The 21,392-nt window shown below is 39.2% G+C and overlaps 1 protein-coding gene across 1 annotated transcript in view; it reads right to left on the bottom strand.

Moving 5' to 3' along the window:
* Window positions 1-3,535: 3,535 nt before the first annotated feature.
* The window catches only part of STMN2 (stathmin 2), a 49,397-nt gene continuing 31,540 nt past the window's right edge, over window positions 3,536-21,392 (bottom strand). The window contains exons 4-5 of the mRNA XM_068525538.1: window positions 11,727-11,918; window positions 3,536-3,755 (exon numbers count right to left, since the gene is read on the bottom strand). Of these exons, the coding sequence (XP_068381639.1) occupies window positions 3,696-3,755; window positions 11,727-11,918 (252 nt within the window). The 3' untranslated portion in view covers window positions 3,536-3,695. The remainder of the gene's footprint in view (window positions 3,756-11,726; window positions 11,919-21,392) is intronic.

Here is a 21,392-nt window from a genome sequence, read left to right as displayed (position 1 = left end):
TGTATTCCCTATTGTTCCCCTTTAGAACAAGCTTGTTTATCGTGATTGTCTGTCCCCATTTCACCACCGTATATTGAATATGTTAGGGAAGATAACTTGTATTTTAAATTTATTTGTCTCTTGTCAAGAGGACTCACACCCACATCTGTCGGAGAGAGTACTGTGCACCACCCAGAGATCCTGGACATAGAGCTTGATGTCATGGACAAATGGGACTTGGGGATTTTCTATCTTAGGAACAGTGTGAGTGTACTTTACATGTGGGAAGGAGAGTCAACCTGCTATTTGGTGACCAGTAGGGTGGTAGTCATTGGTGCTGTTTACCAAATATTTCTGGCTTTCCTCCTTCTGGGCTTCTGATGGGATGGAACTTTTCCTGATCATTTGGAATTAAATGTGGTTATATCACTTACTTTGACCAATGAAATATAACTGTGCTACTTCTGGGAGGAACCTTTAAGAGAGCCAGCACGTGATTGGCCATGTTTACACTTTTCCTCTTCTACGGTGGCCATCGATGTTCCAGATAGAGGCAGTCCTTGTAGGCCTTTGGCCCCAGAGTGAGCAGTGAAACAGAACAGCGTCCACTGTGACTCATGTTGGACATGTCCAGCAGGAGAAGGAAATAAACTTCTGTGGTTTTATTTCACTGAGATTTGGGGGGTTTTATTACAGAGCAAGCTAGGCTCTTGTGACTGATATTGTAGTGAAGATAGTTCTAGACAGAGAGTACAGCATATGCATGGAGGCCAGAAATTTCACGTCATTCGTATGTCAGGATGCATAGTTTGGTGTCTAAGGAAAATGACATTCTTGAGAAAAGAGAGGTGTGTTGGGGACAATTTAATGTCATGTAAAGAAGTGCAGATTTTATTCTGCTGGTAAAGGGGAGGCAGTAGTAGAATGTGGGAGAGACCTGATCAGCGTGTAGAGGGGGCTGTAGACTGGCACAGAAGAGACTTGTTAGTTGGCTCTTGTAAGAGTCTAATAGCATCCAAATTAAGGCAGTGTTTATGAAAGCAGAAAAGCAAGGAATGAGGGGCAACTTGGAAGTCAAATCAGTGCTGCTTGATGGTCACTTGGTGGTGGGCCGTGGGGACAGAGGGGAATCTAAGATGATCTGGGATAATTTGGGGGAGCTTGAGGATGTTAGTTTTGCTTTAGGCTCTGTGTTTGCCTTAGCAGTTTTCAGCAAATTGCCTGATTAGAAGTCAAGGACCGTTGTCCTGTCCAGCCTGGGAATGCAAGAGGTGATTGCTTGCTGAAGTCAAAGGTGCCATGTCTCCCTTCTCATTCTCTCCCTCAGTGGGAGGGGTGGTGGCAGGGGTAGAGTACGGCTATCAGTGCATTTTTACTTCTGCTTTCTCCTCTGAAGTGTTGTGAAGTCTGGTGCCTGATCCAGGGAAGAGAATAACATTTATCAATCCTCCACTGTTTCACACATTTTTGAGAGTAGAAGAGATGAGAGGAGGGTGAATCTTCAAATCAATGGGATTCTGTGAGTTTTCTTTAAAGAACATTTCAAAGTCATATACCCAATTTAAACGTAATCCTGAGGAAATCCAGGGCTTAATCACAGGTTCTGGCCCAGTGGAAGCCCTTCAAGTAATGTTTACTGAATTAAGCAACATAAAAATCAGTGTGAAAGTATAGTTTATTTTATGCTAATCAGAAGCTCTGATTGACTTCTGAAAGGAAGATCATGGAATTCATGTTTTTAAGGATGTGTATCAATGGTTGCAGTGTTAGATGCCCACAAATAAAGGATATTCAAGATAGGGACCAGGTGGCCTCCACCTTAAACTTGGCTTGTTAGCACTCCTATGGGCAGTAGCTCAGTTTGCTTATTCATAAGTCCGTGTGGTTTCAATTATTTATGATTTTCTGCTAAAACTGGATGTGGTTCCTTTGGTCCTGCAGTATCCATCTGGGTCATTGACACGCCCCCGCTGGGTCCGTGTGTGCAGTGTGTTTATTGGCAGTGCAAAATTCGGCAGTATGGCAGGGAAATCACATTTTAACAGGCTGGGGAAGGTGTCCTGTGGCCACGTGGGAGAACGTGAGGCGGTGCCAGGAAGCCTCCAAGCTCTTTGAGAGGGGCTCTCTCCTGCAGAATTATCAGTCTGAACCTGTGGTATCTCCTTCAATTTTTGAATGTTTTTAAGGGGAACAGATTGCAGCCCTCTCCTGCTGTGTTGGCCTGTCAGAGGGAGAGAGAAAAGTGATGCTTTCTGCTGCTCCAGAAGGGAAGTGAATCAGCAGGGCCCTGGTTTCCTTCAGACTCTAATTACTGTCTTTGCTTCTGAGATTGCCTAATCCAACGGCCACCCTTTTAAAATCTGAACTCCAGGGTCAGACACACGGAGGGGCAAGAGAACAGACCAAACCTGTATTAGTTCACAGAACTCCAATTCTTTATTAATCACAGCTTGCTCACAATGACATACAGGAAAATAGCACTAATGAAGAGTAAATATGCAGGCAGCAACCTTCGGGAGTTGGGAGTTGGGGGAGAAACGACTTCAAAACTGCAATAGGTACTTATGGTGGGTATCTGTTGATTCTCTCAGTTGGCACAAACGCCCTGCCTAGCCCCCTTGACTGCATCAGCCCTCATAGATGGAGTAATATATATAAATGTTTTTTAAATAGGCAGGATTGCCTCACACTGGGGAAGAAAGACCAGCTTAAGTGAAAGTCCGCAGTGTTTTTGATTTTGTTTGCGTGTGTGTTTGAATGCAACAATCAGCTCACAGTTTCCAAGTGGAAAAATATTCAGTAGCATCATGTACTTGTACTATAGGTAAGAGCTTAAAATGAACATCACCAATCATGGCATCCACAAATAAGCCACCTGACACATTAATTCATTCCATCAAAAGAACTTAAACTAGAGAATAAGCCCACTTCATGAAAAGCGATTTCATGGCTGCTTGAACCATTTGGGTTAGGATCTGTGTTCAGCACTTTAAAAGGTTCAGCTTTTTGCTTCTACCCAGATTGATCTCAGATCTGTCTTTTTCATCCATCCCTTTCTAAAGCCAAAGCACATTTGTAGCACATAATCCAGTAGAAGCAGAAGTAAATGCTACGAGTCGTGGTTTTTCTTAGCCTGGTTTTGTAGTTCCTAGGCAGTAAGTAGATTATGAGCGGACAAACGTGGTGATCTGTGTGGAGTTGTAATACCTGTGATCTAGGTATGGTTTCAGTCAAGTTCAGAGATTACCAAGCTGTCTAGGTCAGTAGGCAATGGTGGGTTTCTAGCACCAAAGACTGTCTATTGACCTCATTTTTCTGTTGGAATGAAAAGGGCAGGGAATGGAGTCAGACATGGGGAGCTTCAAAAAGAACAGACCTAGCAAATTCACTTGAGTGGAAAGACACAACATCAAAAGCCTGTTACAGGACATGTAAGATTATGAAATAACTTGCATAATGCAATACTTGTATTTTTTAACAAAAATGTAAGTATTTACAAAATAAGATCCAAGGTATTTTTTAAACATCAAGCAAAACATTCTGCAAAGAGACCGCATTGATTTATTTTTTTTTTATTTTTGATTCTGTTTTTTGTTTTTTATAATGAGTTCTTTTTAAACCATGTCATACATTTCCCATACTGATATCGCATGATCCATTATAATATAGGCAGGGGGATTTTACTAATGGTGGGGCGTGCCATACCCTCCGTCGCTTCAGCCAGACAGTTCGACCTGGAGTTCCTTGTTCCTGCGCACCTCCGCAGCATGCCTCTCCTGAAAAACACCGAAGGGAGACGAGACATCAGGAGCCTCGCCTGGTCCACAGAGAACTAGGAGGGCCCGCCCACTAATTTGGCTTCTATGCGCTTGACTGGAAGTAACCCCCTTTAGCGTCTACCTTTAGGAAATGTTCTCATTTCAAAGAAAGGAAAACGTGGAACCCAATAAGGGTCACATTACAGGAGATCATAGAAGACTAATAGTGTCTAAAAAAATTTTGTCACTGTATTTGATTAAAATGATGAACAAAAGATCATATGATTAGAAGAATTTTTAAAAATTTAAAAATTTTTTGATTAAGAGAATTTTGACTCTTAGGACTACTGTATAAATCCAGAGGATAGCAATAAAATATCATACTGTCTTCTCTATCATTCTGAACGGTGTTTTTCCTTTTCCCTAACATTTTAAGGGATTTATAATTGCCAGTGGACACTTTGGGAGGATGAGATGTAGGAACAAGACTTTTTGTATACTTCCTAAATTTTTAACCCGTTAGTCAAGGTCTTTCAAAACTTGAGTCCAAATGACCTCTCCAGTCTTACCCTCCACCCTTCTCCTACGCCTGCCTGATTTCTCGGTTTAATGGAATTGTCTTTTCATGAACTTTTCAATGCTTGAGTTTCCTAGTCTTCTAGCTCCATCCACCAGGATAGTAAGTAAACAGACTCTTTAATCCCTGTAGCGGTTGCCTCTTTCTCCGTGAAGACTTTCATGAGACTGAAAACTATCTCACTTTCCATTTGAAAACCTGCATTAATCTTCCCTTTTTATGTGGCAGCCGTTTTATTCTAACTTGTGCTTTGGTCATTTCTGTTCTTATCTCATCAGCTCTCTTAGGCAGATGCTTATTTAGAAGCTCGCTGAGGGCCAGGGCTGCATTTTCTCACTGTTGTTCCACTTGCAGGGCCCAGCAGGTTCTCTTGTACATGATCAATAGATGTTTATTTACACGAGGATCTGGGGCACTAAACTTGATTTGGGAACTAAACTCTCTGAGAAGGGAACTGATAGGGAAGGTGGAATTCTATTTTTAGTACACAGTTCTGCCTTGGATGATTATAAGCACATGGTCTTGCCTATCATAGGTGATAAATAAGTGGGTGTTAAATTGAAATTGAATTTTTAAAATATTAATTGTTATTAGTATTATTTATTTTTCTATTTAGAATATTATTTATATTGCTATTTTTTTCCCCTGCAGCTCCAGAAATTTCTTGTGGCTCTATAGCAGGGGTCCCCAACCCCCAGGCCACAGACAGGTACTGGTCCGTGGCATGTTAGGAACCGGGCTGCACAGCAGGAAGTGAGCGACAGGCGAGCGAGCGAAGCTTCATCTGTATTTACAGCTGCTCCCCGTGGCTTGAGTTACCGCCTGAGCTCTGCCTCCTGTCATATCAGCAGGGGCATTAGATTCCCATAGGAGCGCGAACCCTACTGTGAACTGCACACGCAAGGGATCTAGGTTGCGCGCTGCTTATGGGAATCTAATGCCTGATGATCTGAGGTGGAGCTGAGGCGGTGATGCTAGAGCTGGGGAGCAGCTGCAAATACAGATTATTATTAGCAGAGAGGTGTGACTGCACAGAGACCATAATAAATCAACTGCTTGCAGACTCATATCAAAACCCTATGAGTGAGTGGCAAGTGACAATTAAGCTGCATCTTACAGAATAGACTGGACATAAGCAACACACTTCGGGTGTCACTGTCTCCCATCACCCCCAGATGGAACCATCTAGTTGCAGGAAAACAAGTTCAGGGCTCCCACTGATTCTGCATTATGGTGAGTTGTATAATTATTTCATTATATATTACAATGTAATAATAATAGAAATAAAGTACACAATAAATGTAATGCACTCGAATCATCCCAAAACCATTCTCCACCCCCCGCCCCGGATCCGTGGAAAAATTGTCTTCCACGAAACCAGTCCCTGGTGCCAAAATGTTGGGGACTGCTGCTCTATAGATTCCTTTAGTTCAGAGGCAATGATCTTGACAAGCTATAAAGTAAATCTTATCATTAAGCTCTATTAATCTCAAGGAGTCTCTGCTTATAGGTTCCTTATAATACTAAGCATTTATTAGGCACTTAATATATACCAGTTCTGCATAGGTACAGATTTTACCTGTATTAATTCCCTTGATCCTCAAAACAATCCTGTGATGGAGGCTCTATTCTGGTGCCCATTTTACAGATGAAGAAACTGAGGCACAGAAAGGCTAAGTCACTTGCCCAAGATCACAAAACTAACAAGCAGCAGAGCTGAGACTCCAACCCAGGGGGCCTGGCTATACAGCCCCCATTCAACCACTGCTATGTAGCCTCAATGTGAATGTGAGGAGAAAATTTTATAGTTGTGTGGAAAAATGCGTCTTTTCAAATGTAGGTTCTGGGAGAGAAAGACATGTACAGCCCTACATTTCCTTCAAAGGTACAGAGTTAGTAAACAAGAAGTTGATTCTAGAGAAAGAGTTTAAAAGCAATTTATTTAATTGGTTTAAATGACCTTTTTGTCTGTATTCAAAAGCCATGAAGAGAAGAGGGAAAAAGCATGTATAGAGAAATCATGTCCTGTTTGGAAATGTCACAGGGGAACTAGCATGAATGCAGCTGACTCTTCTTTTTTTGTTCTGCTATGGTGAGGAAAAAGATGCCATAAAATCTTTTTCTCATGCAGAAAGAAACTAATTAGTAAGACCTGAGCTCTGACAAAAATTGAGAGAAAGCCCAGACCATCACTATGTTAGGAAAAAAACCAGCCTCAAGTCTAAAGATTCATATAAACTCAAAAGGAAAGATTATAATCAGTATTATTAGGCTACTTTGGAGCACGCTTCTTATTCAGCTCAAAATTAGTTGCAAAGAAATGGATTTTGCCATAGGAAAGAACAAATATAATCTGTGCGCTTGAGATAACATGAAAAAAAAAGGAAATTTAATAAATGCTGAGCTTCTGGGAAAAATATTGTTTATTTTCAGGTATTTTAGTAAATCTATAATTTGAAAACTTTACATTCAAATCATCAAATATATACTCAAAATTGTAATGTGATTTTGTATAAAAATGTGGGAGAATCAAAGGCAGATATGCAGGGGGCGTGTAATTTTCAACACAGTCTGTTTTTTTCTAATCAACAAAATGTTGGCAATTGTCAGACCTTGAGTAAGAGGTTACTGAGGAAGTTGTGATACTCTGAGAAAGCACATCAAGAGGTCAAGTCTATTCTTTGATAATATTCACTTCGTCATTGAGCTTCTAATATTTGCCAGGCACTGTCAGACACGCTGGGTTAGACAGAGTGAAGCAGATCTAAATTTACAATGTTCTCTACAATTTACCCTCTTGCTCCCATCAATATAATAGTGCTTAAGCACCTGTATGCAACTATTCTTTTGATATGCAAAAATGTGTAAGAGATGGTTTTAGGAAAAAATTCTGATTCTCGGAGAAAATGTGATTAGAGAGATTTCTGTACTGGAAGCAAAGAAATATGAGGTCTTTCTTTTACTTTACCTTTTAATATCCCCTTCACCTCACGAGGTATCAAATCTAAACAAGCGACTTGAACTAGATGACCTAGGGTATCAATTCCAATCCATGAAATCCTATTATATGAGTATTTAAATGCACGATGAGATTCAGCATCATCAGAATCCTTCTTTTTACTAATAACTATGAGCTTGCAATACAAAAGAGGGGTCAGGAGTGAGTCGGGAGTGCAGGAAAGCACATTTTCATACACGAAGATGACGTTGGTCATGGGGGCACTATCAACATCCAATGCCGCTGCCAAATCTGCTTACTGTGTAGTGTTTGAGGATGGCCAAAGTTACAGCTTTAGCCTAGTATAAAAGTTTGGAGTCAAAAAGACATGGGTTCAAACCGAGACTCTGCGATCTGCTTAGCTTTGTGATCTTGGCCAAATGGCTTAACCTCTCTAAGGACCAGGTTCCTTAGATGTGAAATGGGGTTGATAACAGTATTTCCTTCTAGGGCTGTGGTTTGGATTAAATTCCATAGTATGTGTCAAATGCCTGGCCTATGGTGAGAAATCAGTGAAAGCTAGTTTAATCCTCTTTTTCCTTTCATTATTCATTTATCAGACATATTCCATAGGAAATAGTTACACAAGTAGCATTCGTGAATCAGAATGATAAAGAAAAAAAGTCAGATGAGAAGAATGAACGGTTACAACAGACGGAAATTGATAATGGTTGAAATCTCTATCTAAAGAGTTATATATCATCAAAATCATCTCTTAGAAAAAGAATCACAGAATGTTACTCCCTGAAGAAAAAACATTTTTTATCCTTTCTATATCCAGATTATTTTGCATATGTCTTTAGCCTTCACGCAATTAAAAAAAAGGAAACTGTAAATCATAGCTAATGTGATATAGGTGTGGCTAACGCAAGGAAAGAGAAGGACATGGAACTCCAATTTACTGATCCATTTCTCAGACAGGTCCTGGCCCACATTCAAAGGTTGTCATTGGAAGTACATTTAAATGTTTGATGCTAAAGGTATATGTTTAATGAATGTATCTATTGTCAAAATGATTATACCTGCTTTAACTGATTTTTCGAAATTAACTACTCACTACAGTTCCTGGTTGGGTTTGATAAGAGAGCTGCTACTACCCAGGGTTCCAAATGGGTCAGGTGGTGAATTTTCTGTGGGATACTGTCTAGTGGGTTAGGGGAAGAAGGACACGTGGGAGAAGGAGAACGTGTCTCTTATCCTTTCTGTATGGTGAGAATAGGTGTTTCCTCTCTCTCTGTCTGTCTCTTTCTATTTTTTAGAAATAGAAACTCCAAGAATAATAACATTTTTAATTTTACCACAGTGTCAATCATAATCCATAGACTACGATTTTGAGCCCTGAGCGTGACTATTTATGTCACTCCATTTGAGTGACTGAAACAGATCAGCCTAATGCAGGTCTTTGTGGCACAGCCATCTTTTTTCTCACACCCTCTTCATTTGATTCTTTTCTATATGATAAGTTGGAGTGTTGAGATGAAGCGCTAAGGAAATTTAAAAACAGTGTAACATTCAAAATTGTACTGAGCACAAAGCTAATATGTGTCATGTGTTCAGTAAATGTATCGTCATCATCACAACTACATTTATCCTTAATAATTATTAACTGAATGATTAATAAACTAATAATCATAGGGTATGTTCTCATATAGGAGACAGTAGAAATTGTGAGAGGCATAAGGAATCCTGGGAATAGAATAGAGAGAGAAGAGGGATCATGAACTGAATTATGTATGTATGTATGTATGTATGTATGTATTCAAAAATATTTGTTGAGTTCTTCCACATTCTAGGCACTGTGTGTTCAGTGGTGAATAATATAGACACAGTACCTGCCCACGTATTACTCACATGTTAGTGTTTTTATATTTTTATAGGTGCTCATTTATTCAATAAATGAATAGTAATATATGTTAAAAAAAAGAGTGTAACATTGTTGAAGGAAGAACGAACACGTTTACGGAACAAAAAATAAAAAAGATTTAAATATCATTTATGACAACATAAGAAAACATATTTAAGAAGCCTTTAACTCGGTGCTTCTCAACCCTGGCTAAATATGAGTGCCTATGGGTAAGCTTTAAAAATAATGCTGATCTCTGGGTTCCGCCCCAGACAGCTACATCAGAGGCTCTCATTTTAAAGAGCTCTTCAGTAGGTTCTAAAGTGCCACCAGCATTGATTTTGCTTTAGGCTTTCAGTCTTATCTAAAGACTTTGTTCTAACATGGCTGGGACTCTGAGAGGTCTGTGGGAATTCATCAGTGAATGACACTGAGGATACCATCATAGCCACCATCAAGGGACATGCTCTGCTCAAATGCTCAATTTGATTAATTGAAGAGGAGGGGGACTGAGGGCTGGGTGGTAGGCAGATCGCTGCAAAAGCTCACGTGGAATTGTATCACATCTCTTGGCTAATCGGTAGGGCCAGTGAGGGCTGTCAAAATGGTGGGCACTTAGTGTGGTCGCCTCATGACTATCTCACTAATAGATGTCATTTCAGTAATAATCATCTTTTGATGTGGGAGATTCCAGAAAAGCTTATGTTATATTGGCAGTTTCATGCACTTTCAGCATAATTATTATTATTGATCCTCTTTTTTAATTTCTAACTTCATTGCAGTAATTTCATTCAGAAAAAGTCACAATAAAAAACTAACTTTGTCTTATTTTAGGAAGAAGCATACATACATGTGTACATACAAACACATATACCATATGTCAACAAAAAATCTACAATGTACTTAAAATACAACAAATGGAAGTAAAGTTAGTATGCTCTAAGGAGTGTCTCCACTTTACTGAGAAGATAACAGATCTTGGCTGTCACTGGTCAAAGATTCTATTAGATTTGAAAACTGTCTCTTTAGCTATGGAATTCCAGGGAAAATGTGGCCCTAAAAATGATGTGGGCTGCATCATTCAGCACAGGATAAAATGCTGTCAGCTGAGATTTACATCAGAACAGGCTACAAACCGCTAGTTCTCAAACCTGACTGCATACTGGAATCATCTGGAGAGTTAAAAAAAAATATGGATGCCTGAGTCTCACCCCTGGAGATTCTGCAGCTTGATGCCAGGAATATTAAGCATTCCACAGGTTGATTATTTCCAGGACAAACTGTATGTATGCATGTATGTAGACATGCAAGTGTGTATGCAAATATGTATGCATGGAGGGAGGAGACCAGTTCTGGGTGAGAGTGAGAAGAGAGAAAAAAGGAGCTGGCCAGAGGGGTGGGTGAAGAAAAATACACAGAGAAACATAAATTGCCCATTAAAATCCAGCACTTCTGGAAATAATAGTTAAATATGCAAATTTTATGAACTATTTTACAACTGAAATCAAGAAGGATCTGTTGTGTGTTTGAGTATGTGTAATTTTAAAAAACAGTAATGCTCCTGGATAGCCTTGGATTGATATGCCTTTTTTTAATTTAATTTAATTTTTTTAAAATTTTATTTTATTTATTTTTTCATAAGCAGGTTCTTATTAGTTATCGATTTTATACATATCAGTGTACATATGTCAATCCTAATCTCCCAATTCATCCCACCACTTGGATTGATATAAATCTTGCACTGGATATTAAAGGTCTAATTGCCAGTCCTGGAATAAGATCAGCATGCCCCATTCCTAGCAATGCCATTTGCTTTTATTTTTTTAGGGCCTAGGATGAGAGATGAAGGTTGATTCACAATTATCCGGAGTAAAAGATACAGCGGTTCTGAGAGAACAATTTCTAGAGGATTTCCGGGACTGTTCATCCTGACTGATGGGAATAGTTATATGTTCAGGTTGGTGAGAAGAAAGGCACCAGGATGCCAGAAATTGAGTAAATGAACTTCCCCTCCTAGCTTTTAGTGTAGATCTTCCTACATGGAGAGAATGGGTTTTCCGCTGTTCATAAATATTCTGCCCTTTTCTGACAAATATGTTTTTCCAAATGTGTGGAAATATGTCCAAATATATTTTGACAAAACCTTTACATATTTAATATTATATATTAATTATTAGACTAAATTTATTATTTTACTATATATTATTGTCATTTATTACTGACTGTATGAAATAGTTAATATTTACAATTTAATACTTTTCCAGTAGATGGGTTCCTAAGACTTGTACCGAAGTCTGTTATACATTTGAAAAGCAGGAATCAGCCTCCCTCAATCTACTCACCACTGGAAAATCTGACAGAATTCCAGCTTTAAGTCCTACTCCCATTCCTCAACCATGCTTCAGTGCCCACTAAGGCCATGCTACCCCGGGAAACCCTGCCCATGGGGTTAGGTGCCTTCTGCACCTGCAGCAGAGATTGATTAAGTCTCTGGTGCCTGGGCATTTGAGAGTTCATCTGGCCGTGTTGCATATGAATGCGTGCATCTGCTCAGGACTCTGTTATGATTACCTTTTCCTGCAGACGTTCAATAATAGCAGCTAGATTAGCCTCACGGTTTTCCTTAATTTGTTCCATCTTCAGGATCAGCTTCTCCTCTGCCATTTTGCTGAAGTTGTTGTTCTCCTCCAAAGCCTTCTGGAGGACCTCTCGCTCGTGTTCCCGCTTCTCTGCCAATTGTTTCAGCACCTGAGCCTCCTGAGACTGGGGAAGAAAAACATATCCATCTTAGAATCACCCAGACACAAACCTGGTGGAATAATGGTCCACTGATTCAAGACAGCTTTCTTTTCAAATGAATAGTACTTCTAGCCTTGAGCACCGTTGTCAATTCCCTGCTCATCTGCATGCCTTAGAATTTTCTATAGAATGTGGTGAGTGGGGAAATGTAGTGAGCTGAATTTTCAGCTGTGAGTTTTTTGGGTAGATTGTTTTAGAAGAAGAAGCATTTTACCCTCCTGGAAGAGTTTTTGTTTTCATAAGTTGCTGCTAAGCATTTACGCAACAGGGAATGCTGTAATTAATCACCTGATGGCAACATCCACGGAAGCCTGAGGAAAATAGGTGAGGATTGGGGCACGTTCCCATCTTTTTCCTGCCTCATTGTTTTTGATCAGTTGTAGGCTGGGCCCTGCAATGAGCCTTTCAACTTTCCCCAAATTGTTAAATTCACTTTCTCATTTTATTCCATGCCCACCTCTGCTCTTTTTTTTTCGTGCACCAAATTCTCTTTGGAGACTTGGGAACAGCGCAAACTTCATCTCCATATGGCCACAGGCAACAGAAACTCCTTTTCTGGCCCCGTCTTGAATATGCCAAGGCCACCTGGGTCACCTGTGAAACCCTGTGATTGCTCAGTGATTACAGCAGAAACATCAGAAACCTTGTGTACCCCACTCCGGCACGTCCCGCACATTTTTGTGCACTGTAATTCTCCTGCAGCATCAGGAGGCTATACGGTTCTGTATGTTAACAGTCAGAGGGGTGCTTGATAATTATGCCGAGGCCTGGTATCCACCCGCGAGATTCTGACTCTGCAGTTCTTTGGTAAGACCCAGGAAGCTACATTTTTGATAAGCATCCCTAGTGATTGTCATGCAGGCAGTTCACAGCCTACTTTTTGAAAAATACACTGGCATGGGCTCTGGTGTCAGGTCTGTGTTTAAGTCCTAACTGTGTCAATGACCCTGGATATATTAACATCTTTCCACATTCATCTTCTCCTCCGCAATTATGCAGCTAAGAGAAGTCTTACCCAATACTGAACTATCCAGGTTTAAGACTAAATTATTACACATCCATAGTTCCTGGGTAATTCCTTGGGATCAGCTGGTCCTCTGAGGTGAGGCTTCACAGGAGTAATCGTAAATGTGAATATCTAAACAATGGTAGATCAAACGAACATTTCATGGGCTAAATATTGATTACCATTAAAAACATTAATAGGAAGATATTTCAGTTGATGGGAGTGGTCGTGGGCCCTTACTGGAGAGATTGTGATGTATAAACAATACGAAGTCTGACAGGGAAAGAAACTTTTCTTTAGATAAAATTCTACAGGAATGGTAAAATCAGACAGCCTTAAGAGTCTTTGTTGATGTGGTTATTCTGAAGTTTATCAGGAATATGTCTAGTGACTCACTGGAGATTAAACAGACAGTTCTGGGAACCAGCCCCACTTCTTGTTTTAACCCCATAATCGTTTCACTGACATCTTTAGTGGACCCATTTCATTCTTGCTTTGCTATAGCTTGCAAAAAATACTATGAAAAATGATAAAACGTTAACACAAAGTAAGTTCAAGATCAAATGGAGCCTTTCTGGAAGAAACATGAAAAAATATTTTCTAGCTTATTCATCGTCCTGCCTCTAGGTGGGACTATTGGTAAAACATCCTACATTGACTTTGCTTATCTACTGCTACCAGGACTACTGAATTGTGACACAGGGAAAGAGAGACTGACTAAAGGTGTGTGTGTGTGTGTGTGTGTTTAAAGTTTCTCTCTGAGAGAAGTCTTCATGAAATTATTTTTTTGGCATATGCATAAAGATAGTAGCTTTCTCATAGGACTATTTGCCAGCATCAAATGAAATAATGTTTACTAGGTATTCAGCACGGTGCCTAATATCGAGTTAAGTTAGTGCTGAGCAAACGGCAGCCATTATTATTGAAAGGAATACTCAAAACACTTGTGACAGGAGAGGATGGCAAATGAACCTTCTGCTACACCTAAACTCAGATGTAGAATCTTGGTTATCTCACGTGGGCAGGATATCTGTTCACATTCCTTTAGTTATTGACGGTGAGTGGATTCAGGTGTCCTCGCGGTTGGTGACAGTCAGCCCTTCCTTAACTCCCTCCTCTCCGCCAGCACACGTACACTGAATGGGGCTGTACTGCTAAGAATTTTCACAGTTAAGGAAGCACCACAAAGAAGTAAGAGGAAATGACTTTGATCTTTCATTTCAGAAAGTTCAATTCAATTTACGTAACCTAAGTCCAGACAACTTTTTGAGGGAGAGAAGTCTGGGTTATCACAAAACAAGGGTGCAATGTGTCCAAGAATTATGGATAAGATTGGGGCCTTAGGTATCTCTTGTAATGGGCAGAAAACGATGGGACAGCTTCAGGAAACCAAAGAACACCAAATCAATCAAAATAAAGCAAAACAAAATTTTTCAAAATCCTCTATAGCAGTGCTTTTAGATTGTATTCCTCTGTACGACATGGTCCATCAGCCAAGGCTGCTGAAGCCAGTAGATACGTGAACTTTTTGCTTGGTATGTTAGTAAGTCCCTTTCCCCTCCTCTTTCTCCCATAGATCAGTGCTTCTAGCGCTGCCCTGGATAGGATCTACCTGGATTTTTCTGTGGCCGTTTCTCGCAGAGTTACCATGGATAGTTATCCAGAAGCAACTGCGTCATTTTTAATTTTCAGATGCTCAAATTAACTTTGGCACTTTGTGAAATTGTGTTGTAACTTGATGTTTATATTTGTGCTCTTAATTTTCTTTTGTGAAAGAGCCAAAACCAGTCAGGAGACAGCAGGGGAATAGGATTGAGAAGGGAAGGCCTTGGCATTGAAAGGGTAATAGAGCAATACATTCCTTTTCAGATCTCTTGCCTTGGTGGGACACATTTGGACTGTGTGAACACAGACTCCCTCAGGGGCCCATAATCACGAAAGGAGGGAGGCCTGTTGCATTTGTGGAGTGTGGCGTTTGGCTCAGTTTGAAATGCCTCAATTAATGGCGTTAGTACTTTTGCAGCCACTGGGGCTAAATGAGATTACCCAGCCTAGGTGTCAAGTGCATTCCTTTAGCACAATTAATGGGGTGAAACAGAAACAGAAGGCAGTACAGAACGTTCTCACGTGAGGCCGCTGCTCAATGATGAAGACCTGCCTAACCGGGCCAGGCCACCCTTCAGGGCCACTCGCTTCCATGGAGCCTTTCCTTACACACTGGTAGGGATTGTTACAACCACCACTGCCTCAACTCATGCATTAGTAGGATCTAATAATTATACATGTTTCAAATATTTAAAGCTCAAGTCCATGGAAAAAAAATACAGGATGAGAAGTTGATTATGGAAAGAATTCCTCACCAAGAAAATATGTCTGCCTCCCAGTTTTGATTCTTCCTCATACATACTCAACTCTTAAATTCTTCCATGGAGCTAACAGCCCTGAGGGCTTTGATCTCAATTCCTAGGGTCTCTGGAACTCCACTGCTGCAGAAAGTTGTAATTCTTCTTCCTTCTTACATAGCCTGGCATCCAGATATCACCACCTATAACCTCTCTAACTTTGTTCCTGGGGAGAAATTGATTCTATGAATACAGCTTTAATCTCCCAGTCACGGCCTCACTGGTTCTGATTCTAATATTTCTATCAATAAGCAAATAAGTATTTAGTCCAGAAAACTGCCTTAAAACAGAAAATGAATGTGAGGATGTGTTATATAAAAGTAGAAGCATTTTCCTTCATTTCAGTAGGAGTAAAGTTTTTGCTACGTGGTCGAATAGGTATTCTTACTTTATTCCTTGTTTGGGCAGATTAGCAGAAAGGAATCTTGATTGACTCATAGGGAAGCTGGAGAGGTGGGATTTGCTAAAAGTTGTTAAAAATAAATTGTTTAAGGGAAAAGGATCTGACCATGGAGGAACATTTCTGAATAGCATGTACCTAATGTTGAAGGTCACTGAAATGTGGAAGTAGAAAATGAGGGCATGATAATGACCAGCAGGTATAATGCGAATGTCAAGGCAAAGTATTTATAGAGCTAAGACATCCAACATGATGTTCTGGGAGATGCAGAACATCTCCATCTTGCTATTGTAATAGCGGAGCCACATTGATGGTGAACACCTATTCTAGGCAGAAATTTCCTCACATTGAACTCAGTATCACTGAAATAATTACAAGAGAGATACGTGAAGGGAAAAATAATGAGATGGTGAGAAGAATTATTGTACATTTAGGAACACTTTAACTATATAATTTTCCAAAGAGGTTCATTACCATTTCTTATATTACTGAGTATAAGCATTTAATTACTGTATAATGAAATGGAAGATAAATTTGAGTTAAGTGGTATAATAAAACTCATTTTACTTTGGGTACACAGAGGAGATTTAAGACTATATTTTAGATAGTGCTAGTTTTTATTTCTCTGTGTTTTGAAGTATACACATTTCTACCTCTCTATTTTCTTTTAAAGTATTTTTTTTTTTTTGATGGACCATTTTTAAAGTCTCTATTGGATTTGTTACAATATTGCTTCTGTTTTACGTTTTGGTTTTTTGGCCGTGAGGCATGTGGGATCTTAGCTCCCCGACCAGGCGTCGAACCCGCACCCTGCATTGGAAGGTGAAGTCTTAACCACTAGACCGCCGGGAAGTCCCCATACCTCTCTATTTCTTGTCCCTTTTCATCATTTGGATATATTTCTTGCCTTCTGGAACCATTTATCCGACGCTAGATCTCCTAGTACCTAAGTGCTTTTACTGTAGTAGGTTAGATGATGTGCCTCTAATTATTTGCTTTACTGTTAACAATGAAAAAACATTATTAACCCAGCTAAAGTCACAAATAAAGTCTTGTTAAATATGATGATTGAATATAATTATGTAAAACAAAAGGGTTTAATATTCACTTTGTGTTGAAGAATCAGAAGCATAATAAGAAATTTAAAATGACTGAAATCCAAACACCTTTAGAATGAGCCCTTCTGCCAGAGTCTGTAGTGCGTTTACTGTGGTTAACTCCTAGGAAAGAATCACGGGGGTGCTTTTCACACACGGGAAGAGTGTGGACCACGTGTCACATTCTCTAAGGAGCAGAACGCTTCCTGAATGTTGAATTGTGAATAATCCAGCACTTTAGCTCATAATCATTGCTATACAAACCACCCACCTTTTACCGGATCCGGCTTTAGTTGCCATCTACAATGTGAGATGCCGACAAATGGAAAAGGTAAGTCTACCATGTTTGGTGACAAATGGTCCAGTTCGAGGCCATATTATTAAAAATAAGCAACACAGATTTCTTTCGGAGGTTCGATGACTTTGGAGTTGATTGTGCCAGTATTGTCAGTATGCCAATTATAGTTTACTGGAGTGGTTTGAATAACTTTCTTTTTAATTTAATTGATTTTAGCATGAGATTTTATCAATATCATTCAATTCCTTAAGTTTTCATCATTGTTTTTCATAGTACTAATTTTTTGAAGCCACTTTTAGTTGGGCTGAACTATTTATATATCTGTTACCTATCAAACCACCTTTGTAATTTGATAACTAATATTTTATAATGTTTAAAAATATTTATGAAATGTATTATACAGTAACATTTCAGTATCTGTGTTAATGAGAAGCTTTCTTTATAAAATCATGTGTTTGCTAGATCATCATCTCTGTGAGGTTGGAATTGGATGTGTTTTTACACAATAATAGCTGACACTTTCACAGTGCTTGTGATATGGAATAACTCTTTTAATTCTCACAATAACTCCAGGATGCAGGTCCTACTGTTAGTCTCATTTTACAGATGGATAAAATAAGACATAATGAGATTAGTGACTTGCCCAAGGTCACACAGCTATTAAGTGGCGAAACCAGACTTTGATCACAGGCATTCTCCTTAACCATGTGTTCTTAACCACTATGCTTTTAAAGATGCTCTTAAACACTGTGCTTGTCTTACCATAATCACATAATTTATTGTCCAAACTGGGATACTTACGAGATTGAGATAATAATGACAAACAAACAGTAGGAATAATCTGGGGTTGTCCTGGGCCAACTGGAGTGTATGGTTAGCTTAGCTCTGCTGCCTCTCACTAAATAAATGTTTGTTGAATGAACAAATGGATAGATGGATAGGTGGATGGATGGATGGATGGATAACTGAAGTGTTCATATCATTTCATCCACATGGGTAAGCTGCTGTATGGAAACTTTAATTTCAAATAATGAGCTTCAAAGCTGACCTCATGAGGTAATGTGGTCTCATGGAGGTGAATACTGATTCTCAGAGATAATCAAAGAAGGAAGAAACAAATCAGGAAAAGGACTTATTCCTTTTATAATAATCTTCTACCAACTAATCAATGGAGCATTAGTTCTGGTTCAAAGGAGCCTAAGGGAGGAGCATTTAACGTAGTGACCAGATGATCAGTGCTGCAATAGTATCAACAGATGGAGTGAGGAATTGGGGAAACTGCCAAAACATTGAACACAGAGTGAATTTGAGCCCACATGGAGGTGAGTCAGTGGCAGCCCTCCAGCTCCAAATCCAGCAGGCTCCAGCAGCACAGCCTAGGTAGGTCACTGCTTCCCAGACATGATCTCTAAACTCAGGTCCCAGAAGCAAGTCTTTCAAGGGTACTAATGGAGGGGGAGGGGTCTCATAACCTTTTTGTTTTAAAAGCCCTATCAGAAGTCATATTTCACCTCTGTGAAATACCTCTGTGTCTATCTTTATCCTTACTTTGAGTTAGAATTATGTTAATTTAGTGAGAGAATGCTTATTTTATGATAATCAAAAATATTAATTGGCAGTTATAGATGCTTTGATTATAACCATGACAAAAGGAATTAATACTTATTTAAATGTATTATGTTTGGTAAGCGGAATCTTTACAAACTGTTAGCTTGTAAGAAAGGAAATGGAACCAGGGCAATATGAATGTTGCCGGTCACTCGGCTAGGCTGGACATCTGAGTATTTTTGAAAGCCTTTAGTGACTCCTCATTTCTTAGATAAAATGGAGTTTGAACACCTAACCTGTCATTGAAGGCCCTCCACGATCTCACCTCACTACTCTCTAACCCCCTACCCTAGGCCACTAGCCCAAACTACTGGTCTACCCACTGCCCTGAAAACACACTTTCTGCACTCTCACCTCTGGGTATCCTTAGTTCTGGAACCATTCTCTACATCTAGAAGACTTTCACATCTTCTCTATTTATCTAACACTATTTATTTTTCTAGTCATCCAGCTTTTTAAAGCAGGTATTTCTCTGAATATAGGCTGTGATTCACAAGGAGTGAAATGGTTTTATCTTCCCAATGACCGTCTTTTTCATTTGAAGTCAGGGTCCTTAAAAATGCTACCTCTGACCTCAGTTCCTACCAGTCTCCCCTTTCTCCTTCTACTCCCACCATACTGTCCTCTGTGTTATTTCTTGAATAGTCCTAGCATACTCCTACCTCAGGGCCTTTGCACTTGCTATTCTCTTTACTTCAAATTCTGTCCCCCAGAGAAGAGTCCCATGGCTCACTCCTTACCTTCTTGCCTTTTTTTCAAATGTTTTCCCTCACTATCTTCATGCTTCTTTTCAAATGTTCTCATATTCAAGAGGCCTTTTCTGACCACCCCATATGAATAGCACTTTTCACCCCAGAACTACCAGTTCTCTTTGTCCTGCTTTATTTAGTACCATCTTATTGGGTTGGGCATGTGACCCGACACAGGTCACTGAGACTCAATTCTAAGACTTCTGTTAGAACTATTAGGAAAGAGAAGCTCTCTTCCTGCTGGAGTTGCTAATTTGTGAGAAAAATAATTTGGGACTGACTGAAACAAAAAATCCTTGGTATTGAGACCAATTAGTGGCAGAAAGAAATGATAAATGTAAAAAGAAATATTGAGCTCCTGGATCAAGCTGTTTTTGAAGCTGTAACACTCTGAGGATTTTAGTCCCATACCCTCTTTTTGCTTCAGTTAGTTGAGTTGGGTTTTGCTTATATGCATGTCCTCACTTAGATAGTTACTGAGATATATGCACTTGCTAAAGGCTCTGTAAAGAGAATTAAAGAATTTAAAGAATTCTTTTTAAAGAGAATTAACAGTTCCTCACATGAGCGCTAATTAAGTCAGTACCAGGCAATAGAAAAAAAATCAATTAATGATTTCTTAAGCTGTCACTTTCTGTTAATTAGTTGTATTTTCTTCTAATTAAAACCCTAGTACCTGGACATAATCTATATAATGATTTTTTTGAAAATCATTTTTTTGAAAATTTTAGTAAGAGCAGAAATGTGACGGAATACTGATTTTAAAGGGCTCCAAAGAATATTTCTCCTGGGTGTCGCAATGCTGGATGATTACATTTGTAAATGTCTTTTAGCCACATGGCCAATTTCTAGTTAAATTCATTTGTTTAAATGTGTAATTGTTGATAATTTATTGTTGTCAGGGTACATGAATTTTAGCAGAATCAGTAATTAGTTAACTCAGGGAATTTTATGAGCACATCCAGTTAATTTTGATCATCTCTGTGTTTTTCTTTTTCTTTTAATAATTTCCTTCAAATTAAATATACCAGCAACATCCTGAACTATGATGTTGAATTTTCATCTCTAATTTTCAATTTCAGGTCAGTTACTGACTTCTAATCAAGCCATGGCATCTCCATATGTCAACCTATGACCTATATTTACACCGGTTAGCTATAAGATGCCACTGCTTCGGTGAGACCTTAAATTACCTTGACTGTAACATGCTCTCTACTATTGTAGTTAGTTATTCATATTTGTTGGCGACAGTCTCGAAGGATTGTAACTCTGAATACGTTCGTTCAGTTTTACTATGAGAAGAAAGCTATAAATGACAACAAAAAAACCTGATAAATGTTTCTAAAGCAACTTCCTGTATGTCTACTTGGGTTAGTAGCTTAGTTTCCTTCCTTTGAAATCCAAATTGATAACAAGAGTGATTGGTCAAATACAATAAATAATATGTAAAGAAATACTCACTGGATGTAAAGAGAACTTCACCTGAGTAAAAGTTGAAATTGTGATCAGAAGGTTACACGACATAGGAAGATTTTCCAACCACAAAGATTAAAACAAAAAGTATTTTTGGTTCAGAAAACTTAATCTAGGATGTATGATCTCTGAGCCTTGTTATTTGATGCTACAGTTATATATGTACATACGTGTGAGTGTGTGTGTGTGTGTGCATGTAGGTCTATATAAACACATACACATACACACACATTTGGGTTTGTTCTGCACTCCCTGTTGGAGAATTCAGTCTTTAGGAGAAGGACTGTTTTCATTTTCTTTGTAAGTATCCAACATAGAAGTGTTGAACCAACTTCGAGGCCTTGGGGACAGGGGCAAGCTTCTGGCCCTTACCCTGGGGTGAACAGCGTTTCTGGGCAGGAAATA

Source organism: Eschrichtius robustus, chromosome 17 (assembly GCF_028021215.1).
Source record: "Eschrichtius robustus isolate mEscRob2 chromosome 17, mEscRob2.pri, whole genome shotgun sequence".
NCBI classification, from domain to species: domain Eukaryota; kingdom Metazoa; phylum Chordata; class Mammalia; order Artiodactyla; family Eschrichtiidae; genus Eschrichtius; species Eschrichtius robustus.
The sequence above is the reverse complement of the archived record's forward strand: the minus strand, read 5'-3'. Positions and strand labels throughout refer to the sequence as shown.